General features: G+C 38.2%; 2 protein-coding genes across 2 annotated transcripts; both read right to left on the minus strand.

The window, feature by feature from the left end:
* Window positions 1-1,077: 1,077 nt before the first annotated feature.
* LOC146321831 (trypsinogen-like protein 3) lies at window positions 1,078-6,709 on the minus strand. Its single transcript, XM_084727122.1, has 5 exons — window positions 6,556-6,709; window positions 6,334-6,475; window positions 3,904-4,154; window positions 1,791-1,927; window positions 1,078-1,311 (listed from the first exon to the last, which is right to left on the minus strand). The coding sequence occupies exons 1-5, from the start codon at window positions 6,593-6,595 to the stop codon at window positions 1,096-1,098; spliced, it is 786 nt and encodes a 261-aa protein (XP_084583248.1). The 5' UTR covers window positions 6,596-6,709; the 3' UTR covers window positions 1,078-1,095.
* A 3,982-nt stretch (window positions 6,710-10,691) lies between these two features.
* On the minus strand, window positions 10,692-12,727 carry apoc2 (apolipoprotein C-II). Its single transcript, XM_084727123.1, has 4 exons — window positions 12,633-12,727; window positions 12,339-12,401; window positions 11,768-11,930; window positions 10,692-11,213 (listed from the first exon to the last, which is right to left on the minus strand). Exons 2-4 carry the CDS (start codon window positions 12,385-12,387, stop codon window positions 11,123-11,125), a joined length of 303 nt encoding a protein of 100 aa, XP_084583249.1. The 5' UTR covers window positions 12,388-12,401; window positions 12,633-12,727; the 3' UTR covers window positions 10,692-11,122.
* Window positions 12,728-13,636: the final 909 nt, after the last annotated feature.

Below are 13,636 nucleotides of genomic sequence, written 5' to 3' on the forward strand. Positions count from 1 at the left end.
TCCAAATGTGCCAAAGATGTTTATTTTATTATTAGAAAATGACCTCACCAATGAAGTGCCTCAATTTATATTTTTTGTAGTTAATTTCTGATATATTCTTTGTAATCTGATTTAGTGTTTTGTTGTTGTTGTTTTTATCATATTCTATTGTGTCTGTGTAAATGTCCCTTGTGGTGTGTTTGTTCTTTTATATAATTGAAGTTTAATAAGTTTTATAATTGCCTCACAGTTTGTAAATTGGGAAAAAAAAAAGCTTTTAGAGTAGACAGTAGCTGCTACAGTCAGTGTTTTGTTTGTCCCTTCTAGGCTACTGTAGAAACACATGGTGCAACATGGAGGACTCTGTGGAGGAGGACCCGGCACTCTGTGGAAAACAGCTCCATCTGAGGTAATGAAGGCACATCTGTTCTTATTTCTGAGTGATTATACACTAATGAAAACATACATATGAATATTATATTGTATTTATGTCATATTCTGCCAACAAATCCAGCAGAACAAGCTGTAAACACAACATTGACATTAGTATTATTAACTCACTTTTCAAATTGATATGGTGGATTTGATAGCAAACAGTTGCCTTTATGACTGTGATTTACACATAAAGTGAGGGGAGCAACATTATAATTAATTTGTGCTTATGTTTCTGGCCACCAAATGTAAGTCATTCACTCTGCCTGTGTGTGTGAAACTACTGTGAAAAAAATCTGAGCTAATTAGTTGCAGCTATTAGCCAGCTGTGGAAGCGGTTTGTTGAGGCAAATGAGGGAAAAAGAGGAATCACAGAGTAAAGGGTGCATGAAAATTCATGAATTAAACATTTCTCAGAACACGTGACATTTTATTTTTTTGTTGTTGTTTATGTCTACATTTTTTTTAGTTTGCATACAATTTTTTTTGCTGTATTTTTTGCTGAGCATAGGATTTGCATTTTCTTTTGCATAATGTTCCCAAATCAGTTATATTACCTTGAGTGTTACTTTCATGAAATATAGAAGTGCAGAACTGTGTCATACTTAACTAGCTGAAAGGGCCACTCCTAAACTTCGACATACTTCTCAGTTAAGTGGTCAGAAGGATGGTTTATAATAGTATTTACTTTAATCTTTGAGCAAATGTCTCTGCAGCCTCTGTCGTCATAAATGAAGGGGTTGTAGCGACTGTGTAGCGGTCCATCACATCTTGGATCCAGTCATTGTAGTAGCACAGCTTGGTGTAGACGCTGGGATCAGCTGGGTCGCTGCAGCCATGTGCGAACCACTGCACGCCCTGCAGCTCGCCATCACACACCATCACACTGCCACCATCAGTCTGCAGGAAAGACAGAGGTCACAGGGTTCGTTCTGGTGCTGGAAATCCTTGAAAACACTTTAATTTTAACATAATTCTTTAAAGGCTTGAGAAGGGCTTGGATTCGGGAAGAAGTTCCAGCCATAATTGACATGAATTCGTACAAACCTGTCAAAATTGTAATTCAAAAGCAAGTCAAAATGCATTAACATCTGTAGGACCATCTGTCTGTCCCCTAAATGGGGTGCAGCCATAATGTTTTGGCTAAGAAACAGTATGTGTTGGTCTGATGTATTCCCATGTCGCTGTGGATGCAGGAAGAACAACAGATTTTGCAGCAAGAGAACTCACTTTATTGCATCAATTAACTAAATTTCCTATTAAAACTGATTATACATACACATGAAAAGTGCAGAATTTTCCCTTTAACGCACCACAACAGGCGTAGAGGTGAGAAATGAATCTGAACCACTATTTGTTTGGGTTGTGACCGTACTCACCAAGCAGTTATCTGTGTTTGCTTGACCAGCGCAGACCATGGTCAGACTCCAGAAGATGTACTCAGGGAACGTGTTCATACAAGTCTGGTCATCCACAACGGGCACAGTTATACACTTCAGGTGTGAAGAACGCCCATCTGTTTCAAAGAGGACAGAGGTGGGTCATTTCTCTGATTCATTCAAACTAAGTGCTTCAGATCATCTCGTCCGAATCTGTTGTTGTGATTTATTCTGTGCCATCACTCATCAATCTGACGCTCACTCTTTGATGAATGCTTCCTTCTTTTCCCTCAGCAGGTCTATGGATTACTTCCCATTTCTATGCATTGCCACCTCCTGCACTGGAGCATAAAGTCTAAACCTTGAGTAAGTACTATTTTCAAGGTCTACCTCTTTTAATTAGTGTTGATCACTGACTGGGCATTTTGACAGCCAATTAGAAACTCCTCTGATTAAAGAAAGCCATTTTTAGCCATTATTAAAACACAACGTTCATGCCTTGTTAGAGCTGCAATGGCCAGAATATTGATGAGCTTTTTAGCGAGTACATTACCCACCTGCTGATCAGACTCCAACATTCCCCTGAGCCATGGTGAAAATGTAGAAGTAATAGCAGTACATTTTGTATTTCCTCCTCTGTGTTAAGCCTAAATGTCAGATAAATGTTTCTTGCCATAAAGTGACTGGTGCTTCTTGTTCCCTTCTGTCACTTATATGCATTTGTTGTGTTAAAGAGGCCAATAACACTGCATTAATTTTACACTTTAACACTAATAGGAGTTTTTCTGGAATAAAGGTCTTCTACTATGTAAAGAAAGGGTTGTTGTTTGTGCTTTAAAACAAGATGATGTCCTTTTCTTATAATTTGACACAATGGTAGCTGATTTTTGTCTTTTAATTTTCTAATCATGTCTATTCGTGGCAGTATTTTGTGCTACAGGTTAGAATAAGTTAGCAGTCTAAAGTTTAAAGCAAGGGTCAGCAGCCTTTACTTTCAAAAGAGATTTTTTGGCTAAAAAAAAAGAAAAAAAATCTGTCTGGAGCAGTAACTATTAAATTCTCTATTTTCCTCTGAGACTTTGTCTTTTTAGCTAGCCGAGAGAGACACAAGACTAGCCACCAGCAAAATTTAGAAGAAAAGGTGCTGAGCTGCAGATGAAATATGTGAGCATTTTTTAAAATTAGGTGTATAGGCTACACATTTATACAGTTGAAAAATACAAGACTCACTTTGGGTCCACAACAATGATGAATGAAAATTAAAATGTTAAAAAAGAATCATTATTCATTTCCATTTAATTTTTTTTCCACAGGAGCAGAGCAAGAGAGCCACATGCATCTACAGACCCACAGGTTGCTGACTCCTGGTCTAAAGGTATGTTCATTAACAGTCAGTGGCTATGTTGTGTGATCTATTTATTTATTTATTTATTTATTTATTTATTTATTTATTTTTACTAAAGATGCTATGGAGCACAAGGTATAAACAATATGGCTCTCTATTGTTTGTTAGCCATGCCAGCAGCCAAAGTCACGGGACCCTATCTTATGCTGGTGCACTGATTTTAATTGATTAATGCACTGGTTTTAATATATTCAAGGTATGTCCAAATCCACCTTCTTGTGTCAGGGGCGCAGTGGTATCTTTCCTTGTCCCGCCCCTTGCACCCACAGCGTACAGCGGAATACACCTATCAGCTGTGCACAAGTGCAACAAACCAATCAGAAAGTCAGTTCCCATCACCTTTAAGGAGCAGGTGTGCCCAGAGCACAAATGTTGGCAGCATGATGGTGAATTTACTGAGAGGAAACAAAGAGAAAAGATCTCCAAGCGAGCATGGTTTGAGATATAAAGGGGCGCACGTTTGTCCAGCTTCATACATGTATACAAGCCATTCTGATGAGAAGCACTCAGTGTAAAACAACAGCTACAGTAAAAAGCTCCCCTTGAATCAGATATTCATGGGAAGGTTGGAGTAAAATCATTGTAGAAAAGGGAATACTTGTGAACTGGATTATGGAAGACTGGCTTTGTAGCAATTATACTTAATTCTAATGTGGTGACAAGTTAATGAGGTGTAAAAGCCACAGTAGCACCTTTAAATCCACTTACATCGATTTGGGATGGTGGAGCCCCAGCCGCTGACATGGCAGGTCTCTCCAGGCTTTGGGCAGCGGCCGGGCAGAGGGATGGGCTGCACGTACCGGTTAAAGCGGGCGGGTTCGGCCAGACGGACCAACGCGAGGCTGTGGAGGGGTGAGCGGTAGGGACTGTGACGGATTACGTCAGCAACACGGATGTGCTGCTCTGTGCCTTCCTCCACAGTAATGTCATGCTCCCCCAGAGATGCAGTGGTTATGGTTCTGCAAGGACAGGGGAGAGAGAGAGAGAGAGAGAGAGAGAGAGAGAGTCTAATTTGTAAAAAAGACCTTTCAGGCTCCAGGCAGAAACAGGCCCATGACTGAGGAACAGTAAGCCTTAATCAGACATGAACAGCAGGTTAATGAATGTGGGTTAATTAATGAGGAACACAAGTGAGATTTGCAGTGCTTCTGCAAACAATACCAAGCCTTTCTAACACCCAGGGACAGCATTATTACAAAGTTAAGACACTTTTAAATGTTTAGCCGATTATAACGAAATATTCTCTTGACTTGACTTATCTAAGGTGTATTATCACAGCATGTGCACTGCTATAAAATGGAAAAATCGCTTTTGTGGGAGTTAAAATAAAATCTGCTTTTTAATTTTGTCAAGAAAATTGTGTGAGACACTGGAGGTGCCGAAGACAAAGGGCTGTGCTGAAAAGGCTGCAGCAATTGAATTAAAGGTACAAAAACTGCTATTGAATAGAACACGCAGGTTTAATTCTGGCAAAGCTGAATATATCAAGCATCTCTGCCAGGTGTTACCAAGTGCAAACAGATTAAAATAAAGACATTTTTTAGATTTAGGAACAGTTCACCCCTTCAATGAAAAATCCACATTTTCCTCCAGCCTGTATGTATCCATCTAGACTGTTTTAGTGTGAGTTGCTGAGTTTTGGAGATATCAGTCATAGAAATTTCTTTTCTTTTCTCAAATATTGTGGAACTAGAGTCCCTTAGTGATGCTCTTAGTGCCAAATAAAAAAAAAAAATTAAAAAAAATGCAACATCAATGTCTCTTTTTCCAGAAAGTATGACTCAGTAACTCAAGATAATCTACAGACCTTGTTGTGAGGAGTTTCATGTAGAAAGCTGAGCTGAAACATTGCCATCGCAAAAAATGAGTGGTTGGTAAACAAGCGTTAGCTCTTGTTTTTTAGCTCCGCCACTGCACACAGAGCAATGCAACAGCATGGCAGGCTGTAAACTTTACAAACCGAGTCTCTAAATCACCACGAACCATAAAATTAACTGCCATGGAAGCTGAGAGGAGTGATAAAACAGGAGAGCGTATAATGCAGCGTCTCCCACCCAGCGCACCGTGGAGCTGGCAGCGGCTGACACGGTGTCAGCGTCCCAGGAGAGACGACCCCCCAACCTACTACGAGGTGAATTGTGACCACAAAAGCATTTGATTAAAAGTGAAGGAACAACTCATCCCATCAACCACTGCAAATGATACCACTTCTTCAAAATAAATAAATAATAATAAATTATATTCACTGCGGCGTAATTAGTCTGATTCATGTTAGCTACCTAATCAGCCAGCCTACTAGCGGAACTACATGTTGAAACATTTCCATGGTAACAGCACGAATCAGAGACGTCCCTGTTACACTTTAGGATTGTGGGTATTGTAGTATTTGTCTATAATATTGTGAATAAAATGTATTTTTCAAGGTTTATATCCAACAGATTTGTGGCTTCTACAGGAGCATACTGTTGTCTCTCATAGCTCGTGGTAAATCTACCTCGGATCATTACGAAATTATGACTAAAAATCGAAATCCTCTGTTCAGAATGTGAATGGGTGACCGGTAAAACAATATAGGAGAATATAAGTGTGGCGCTGAACTGAGAACATAAAATGAGTCGTCCAGTCTCAATATTAAATAGCTAAATCCGATTTGCCTGACAAAGTTCGGAGTCAGGTACAGCCCTCAACAAGAAACTGGAGGACACCATTAATGTTTGCGTCCTGTGCTGTCACGAGAGCGAGAACACTTACTTCTGCACAGTGATACGGTTGGCAGGTGTAAGAAAATAGTTCCTACATGAGACTGCTCACAACAAGGTCTGTGGATTATCTTGAGGAACCAGGGCCTGATCTCTGGAAGGAGACATCGCTGTTGAGTATTTCAAATGTATTGTTGTGGCACTTTGAGCACCGGCAGCAGAGTCTTATCTTGTTCCATTGTATTTGATAGAAGGCAGTCAGCCACCTCTATGGTAGATATCTCCAAAACTCAGCAACTCACACCAGAACTATCAAGATGGTTATAAAAAGGACTACAGGCCTGTCCCTTTAATTGTTTTAAATGACCCTGACAAGGAATATCTGCCTTTTTTCAGCAACGGTGGTGAGTTTTTATTTGGCACAGTCACCAGTACGTACGTGCGTGCGCATGCAAAGGAGGTCACTATCCACCATTTGTTGATGAGAGCTCCACTGCAGGACTGTCCTTCACCGTGCAGGTAGACGTGCCAGGGTCTGGAGTGAGGCTGGCACACCCTGTCCTCCTCCAGGGGAGACGCTCCTGTAACACACCACCAGAGACACTAAATTATCTATTCTAATATTCATTCATCTTAGTTTACACACATTTTAAATATCTACCTGCGAGCCCCAAAGCAACCACCAAAAGAAGCAGCTTCATGCTGTTTTCTGTTGTTGTTTTTCTGCAGCTCTGATAGCGTGCGGTGGCTCATGTTATTAGTCTGGCTTCTTTATACCTGCAGGCTTTTTAGAGGACCGTGGGAGGAACAGACTGCTTTATTACTATCCAGCATCATTTCCAGTTCAGCGGTAACCTTTGTAATAACCTTATCAGAGAGATTTTCAACATGTTCCCCTTATTCAGTTAGTGACACACCTTGTTTACAGTAACCTTTCATTCCTTTCCGGAGAACAAGGACAACCTTAATTTAGGGTGCATGAAAGATATTTCTCAGACGTAATAGATTCCGGTTATGGTTTTTGTGTTTTGTTGAAGTTTATGTCTTTTTCACTGATGGAAGATCAGCAGAAGTCTACTGTGCACAGATTCTTTTGGCTCAGTGGGTTATATTAAAACCATTTTTTCTGGTTAGTCTGCGCTAAGTGCCCTCTAAAATGAACAATGGTGTCACAGATAAATGAACAAAGCTACGAGAAGTAATAATAAAGGAGATAAGAGTGGAAATATTATGCCTGCTGCTGTTTATAAAGTTAATATTTTACCATGATGCAATTTTAAAAGGCTTGTCTCTAAAATAACATAGATTTCTCAACTCTGGCTGTCCTTTTGGGAAATTGGGAATAATATTTGCTTAAATTATTCTCTTCTCCTTTGAGTCTCTAAAAAGATGATTAAAACTAATTTTTGCCAGTTGATAAATAATTACTTTTGAAATCATTTTTGAATTCAGCTGGAGGAACCCTCACAAAGCAAGTTAACACTGTACACATTGTGTTACTCAGGCTAATAAACAACCAGTTAACAGATTAAATTTGATCCCTAATGACTCCAAAAACTTCAGGAATTATTCATTTTCATGTTTACATATTATTTCCTTCCTAGCTGTTATACAAAGAGCGTTGTTGGTTTGTTTATTTCGTTGGATTCTTTTTAGTTTCTGCCGTAGTTGCTAATCTTTCTGGGTTGACACATTAAAAGATGTCAAAATAAAACTTTAAGAGAATATAATTAAGCAAGATCCCTGATAATGTTTTTAATAGATAAAAGAAAGCATCTAATATCTTGTGTAATCTTGACTAATGCAACACAGCCAAAACAATAATGACAGAAAACAATAAACTGTTCGAACTACTGCAAATAATATAAACAAAATTAAGATAATTGCAAGAAATACAGCTGTTTAAGCACACAACCATCCCTAATATTCATTAAAACTAAGACTAAAAGAGATATCATATAATCTGCTTTAGGTCATCTGCATATTTTAAAAACATTTTCGGGTTATCTTGTACTATTTGGTAACTTGTTCTGCTCCACAAACATCCTGCACATAACTATGTTTTAAAAGGTTAATCTTCGGTTGAGATGTAACTAATTATCCCCACGGACCAAACTACTCCAACAGAGCTGAAAGAAGATTTGTTTATACCCCAAAAATATTGCTTTTATCTTGAAAACAAGAAGACTGCATGTGTTATCAGACTTTAGCTGAGACTAGTTTGCATATCTGACTCATATTGGTGTCATTACGATATGAACAACAAAGTGTAGCAGCCTTATTTTGAGCTAATTAAAGTTTATCAAGATCCTTTTTATTAGCAGCCTTGTATAACTGAACAAAACTCAATAACACAATGCGCAGCGACTGCCAATAATAGTTTTTGCTTGTGCCAGATAGATAACTCATCAGGGAAAGTGTGTGAAAGATGTAAAACCATAACCAGCAAATGACTGATGACGCAGAAGGCGGTGCTGAAATCCAGAAACACGGCTCACGACTCTGTTCTTTGTACCAGTTATCTATCAGATGAAGAAGAGCAGTGCTTGTTGACACAAAGTGATCAATTCGTTCCTCATAAAGATCTTCTTTTGTTTTGCAATTTGTGAGATTTTTATTGAAATAATTTCACACATCATTCATCATTCTGACTTGGAATATAGACCTTTTACAGCATGACTCTTTTGTTGTTTATAATCAGCCATAAAGAAAGACGAGACGTTCTTCAAAAAGATCTGTTCGAAGATAATTCTGTCCATGATTTTTCTATATAGATAGGAAGCAAACTACTAAATCTGCTGTTCTCTAAACAGAAACGATTTCTGTTCTTTGCAGTTGGAACTGCTTTGAAGTTACATGTTGAATTACGGAGTTATCTCTTCTAAAAATGTACTAATCAGAGAGCCTTTCCTGATTTTAATTCATGTTCACTGACTGTTTTTATTTGCTTTCATTTTTACTGACTGTCCTTTGTTGTTTTCATTTGTTGTAATTGCTTAGATTTGTATGAACAGTCCATTTTTTGCTGTTTTTATTTGTTTTATTTGCTTGGATTTTATTGACTGTCCCTTTGCAGGTCCAAGCTGCTCTAGTTGTTTTCCTGATATGAGGAAATAAAAACAATGAGATAGCCTGTTAACTCAGATTAAATGAATTTATTTCTCATTTCTTAAGTTTTAACGTGTGTATATGTTTCAATAAAGCATCAAAATAACATTAGGTGATTTGGAAATGGCATGAAAAATGGTGGGGAACATTCATTTATGCATGAATGAACTCTTCCCAGAATTTATTGATAAGGCTTATTGTGAATTGGGTTGCAATTGTTTGTTTTGTTTTTTTTAAAATTGGGTCCCTGGGAAAAAAAAAGTTGGATCATACCAGCAGTGTGTGAGGCTGTTATCAAAGCAAAAGATGGCTACTTTGAAGACTCTAAAATATCAAAGATCAAAGATCGACGGGTGCAAAGAAGAAGACCATGGGCCGGCAATAAAAAGCAAAAAGACACTCACACCCCGTCTTCTGCACTTGGAATCAAAGCTTTAATAACAGCAGCGTTATTAAATCTAAGATTGCAAGTCAGAAGACAGTGTGTAAGGGTCTTTTTTTTTTTTAAAGAAACTAAAATAGAAAACACATTTTGCTTTGTTTTCACTTTTTTTGCTTACTACATAATCTCATATAATTCCTAATCTCATAGTATTAGTCTAAAATGTATACAAATTTAACAAATAAATAAAAAACTTAAGATGAGAGGATATGTCCAGACTTATGACTGGTATTATGTACTCGTGTGTCCACACTCACAGGTCTAGGTGCACCACTGGATATATACTCTCAGTATTTAATTGTGTTTCATGGTAAGATGTGGAAATCTTACAGGTGGACACTTCTAAATAAAAATGTAAATGCATCCAAATGGAAGTTGAGAATGGATCCACCGATCAAACCGTATTTTAAAAAATATTTACATAAGTTTAATAAAGTTGGGGACGTTGTAAGTTTTGATTGCGAGAGCAGTCCTCTGCGCTCACTAAGTGACGGAGAGAATTTGTATTTGTTCTGTTTTGCAGCAGTTGCAGATGCTCCCAGATTAAATCACATTAGTGTCAAAGTCATATCTGATCACAGCTGAGAGAAAACATTTCAGAAACGTTCTGATACTAAATACGGGATGCAGTTCTTCTCAAATTGATCAAGTCTGGATATGAAACCAACAGGGGAGCGAACACAAAGATCTGCATGTCAAACTGCATCTAAATTATTTGTCTGTTTAATTATAGAGGTTGTATAGTAACAGTAGCAGCAGTCATAGTATTTTTTCAGAAGTAGTAGAATACTGTAGTCCTTGTCCCGTGTCTGTCTTTCTTTTGTAACAGTTGAATAAGATGATACTTGAAAGCAAATTTATCTCTTTTGTCTGTGTTGGTTGTGGCTTCAGAAGAGGCCGCATGTTGCAGATTGATTCATTAATTAAAAATCACGACATTCTTGCATCACTGGTTGTCAGAATCCACCAAACAAACATCACGGTCTTTGTTGTTTATTCCTCTCTGTGCACTCACATTTTACTCGTCGTTTCTTTTAATCTATTATTAATTGCAACAGAAGCCTCCGCTCTGGTGCTGCCGCGGCTGATAAAAGTCTGGTGCCTCATCACAGACTCACAAACACGTGATCCTCTGCATCAGCGGGATCAAAGGAAACAGGCCTTACACAAAGAGACAGGAGGAATATGCACGATTTTCTATATCAAACAATAAGTTAAATTCTCATGTATCAGCCACAGACATCAGATTTTTTTTGTATAAATATTTTATTTCAAGATATGACACAAATATTTAAATTCATTCAGAGGTGGAATGAATGCGAGTCAACTATGAGGAAAGAAAAACACCAGCAGATGGCGACAGATCATTAATATTTGCATGCAGAAAGTTGTTGGTCCTTTGCTTGTTGTGTCCAGTTCCTCTGTGCAAGCTCTTTTTTTTCTTCTGAAGGATTATACTCCTTTGGGCAGTTATCATCATTTACCACCAGTGCAGTGGCCAATGAAATCACCTCAAAAGAGCTCGGGATCCAATATTTCTGAAGATGCTTGTTTGAAGTTTTGCTGCTTTATTGAGGTTCAGAATGTCAGGTGATGTTTTGGCCTTTTCATGTGAAGCTTGAAAGTTCCTATTCTGTCAGAAAAGTTGGCGGAGGTAATGGGGAAAATCACTGTCTGTTTACTGCTCGGGGTATACGATGTGGTAGAGCTGGTCATTGACAATGCCACCATATGTTTGCACAAGTGAGATAGTTTCAGTGTAAAGATTCCTGTGGGACACACACACAGAAAGAGAAGAGTTTCAATGTAAGTTCAGACTTTTTTTCACAGTACATTGATGAGATGTAACAAGACTAAATTTGTGTAAAATTAGACTAGAAATAATACGCTCTTTATAATTATTAGACCCTTTATTAGACTTTATTAGAGGGTAATTAGGGACACATTAACAGTACTGTACTGTAAAGCCAGGTGTCCAAGACCAGTGGTTACTACTGTGCAGTCAATATATGATCTATAATTTTGGGCTTTTCTTGGCAGATCTGGTTTACAAATTGCTTTTTCATAATTTATCTATAATTTTTAATTTTACAGTGATAAAAAATCTTAAGGGAATAGTTCACGTATCGTTTTTAAATTGGGAAGTAACAGATATATTATTTAACTTCAGTTTCCAATACAGTTCTGGTGTATTGTGGCTCTAATTACATCTGATAAGAGTCTTGTAAAGAACATATGATTTGTCTAATTTGATACAAGGTATGGCTTGTTGCATCTTCAAAATAAAGTGTGCATGAATGAATACGTCTTTAAAATCTCTTACGTTGCCTTCTCCTCCAGTTTCAGGCCCCTGATTCTATCCAGGTATCCACTGGCAGTGTCGACAGCACTGTTGTAGTAGGACTTTACGGTGCCTGTGATCTTGGACAGGGTCCCCTGCTCCTGCTCCTCCACGGCCTGCCTCGGCACACGGAAGCTTTCAGCGCCTGCACAGAACAGGTCAGACCGGTCAAAGGGTACCATGTTGTATTGCGAAAACTACATATATGTAAATCCAGACAGGATGATGTGGGTCTTGAATCATGCGGAAGGGGTTTATTTCACAATAATCCTGCTTGTTACTTGGTTATGTGCCAAAAAATCCATAATGTCACACAAAATATTAATTTTGAAATGATTTTTTCTGATTTAACGATTATTTTATATGATATGATCAGAACTGTGTCCATAGCAAGTCTGTTATACATAACAACGGTCTGCTGTACAGAAATAACAGATTTAAGAATGCTGCTACTGACCAATCAGAACTGAGTATTTAACAATGCAATGCAATAATTTCCTATAAATTACTTATTTTATTCTGAAATCAGTTTCATGAAGAAGAATGCACTTACTGAGAGCGAGCAGTGCAACCAGCACAGTAATGACCAGCAGCTTATTCATGGTGTCACTCGTGTCTGTGAGGAGAAAGAATTAAGAGACATTTAAAACTTTATCCACTAGGGTGAGACATTGTCATACATTTGTACAATTGAAGAGTCTGGCTTTTTCTTGCAGTTCAGTTTGGGATATCTCAGAGTCTTGTTATCTGTCAAGTTTTCTCATATTTAACTCAACCTTTTCAAGCGTTTCTAAGACCGTTACACTTGATTCCATTTAATAATTCAAGTAAAAGTGCCAGTACTCACTGTATTCCTCTCCAGAAATGTCTGTGATGAAGAAAACAGAGTAAGAGGCACCGCTGGCCCAACCTGTTTATATAGGAGCAACGTGTTGACTTGTCGCTCCAGGAGCCAAAGTGCACTCTGTGGTAGATAAACCTGCGCTGTTGCCCGATGAGGGTTTGTGGGAGTATGTGTGACACTGAGTGTTGATAAAACAGACATTATATAGCTATCTATGTAAACTTGAGGAGGTGAATGAAGTGTCAAAAGGGCTTTAAGATGTAATCAAAAGCCACTGAGGAGGTTAGTCCGATTTAACTTTATAAGCACAGGGGCTGACGGGCGCCTCATGTTGATACCACCAACTGTGCGTGTGCGTGTGTGATCCTAACCTAGACTAACCCCTAATACAACACAATCATTATCCATTGATTAGGTTAGTAGTTCATCAATGCAGCACAGTCTTACACCTTGCCCTGCACACAACCTCCATGAGGAGGCACTTGTAACTTGCATAATGGTGGTGATGCGTTCATGTCACATCACAATAGTCCTAAGTCCTATAAAGATGGTCATAAGTCGAGAGTGTGTTGAACACGTCATCCGGCTGCTGCGTGTTATGAAATATTTAGGTCAGATTGTAGCTCTTTTTTTTTATTGAAGTTTATTTAATTATATTTCTAGGGAGAAAGAAAACCTCTAAAACAACTTCTGCTCATCAGTGGAGTTTTAACAAGAAATTGAGAAACTGCTGTTTTTTGCACAGTGTTTGGTGATGAAGATCATGTTATTTGATTTCACTGAAACTGGGTGTGCAAAGTGCAGATCATTTGATTTTGTGTATTTTGTTGTTGTTTGCGGTGGACCAGGTGCGGTGCCAGGATGAAGCAATTGAGGGAGCTGGCAAAAAGTGCCATGGGATGATTTTTTTTTTTTTTTTTTTTAAATAAAGTGATTTTAACCATGCCTCCGAAACTAGACCTCAGAAAGGCTAAATAACAACAACATAAGGCCACTGTTTCAAGATC

Source organism: Lutjanus erythropterus, chromosome 9 (assembly GCF_056507025.1).
Source record: "Lutjanus erythropterus isolate fLutEry1 chromosome 9, fLutEry1.hap2, whole genome shotgun sequence".
NCBI lineage: Eukaryota > Metazoa > Chordata > Actinopteri > Lutjaniformes > Lutjanidae > Lutjanus > Lutjanus erythropterus.

Bases quoted from the DNA above. Each gene is read 5' to 3' on its own strand.
- apoc2 (XM_084727123.1), bottom strand. From the start codon at position 12,387: ATGAATAAGCTGCTGGTCATTACTGTGCTGGTTGCACTGCTCGCTCTC. The intron at 11,931-12,338 runs GTAAGTGCATTC...TGTTCTGTGCAG, and splicing joins GGTTGCACTGCTCGCTCTCA to GCGCTGAAAGCTTCCGTGTG. The intron at 11,214-11,767 runs GTAAGAGATTTT...TGTGTCCCACAG, and splicing joins AAACTGGAGGAGAAGGCAAC to GAATCTTTACACTGAAACTA.
- LOC146321831 (XM_084727122.1), bottom strand. From the start codon at position 6,595: ATGAAGCTGCTTCTTTTGGTGGTTGCTTTGGGGCTCGCAG. The intron at 6,476-6,555 runs GTAGATATTTAA...GGTGTGTTACAG, and splicing joins GGTTGCTTTGGGGCTCGCAG to GAGCGTCTCCCCTGGAGGAG. The intron at 1,928-3,903 runs GTAAGTGGATTT...TCTTTGAAACAG, and splicing joins CTCCACCATCCCAAATCGAT to ATGGGCGTTCTTCACACCTG.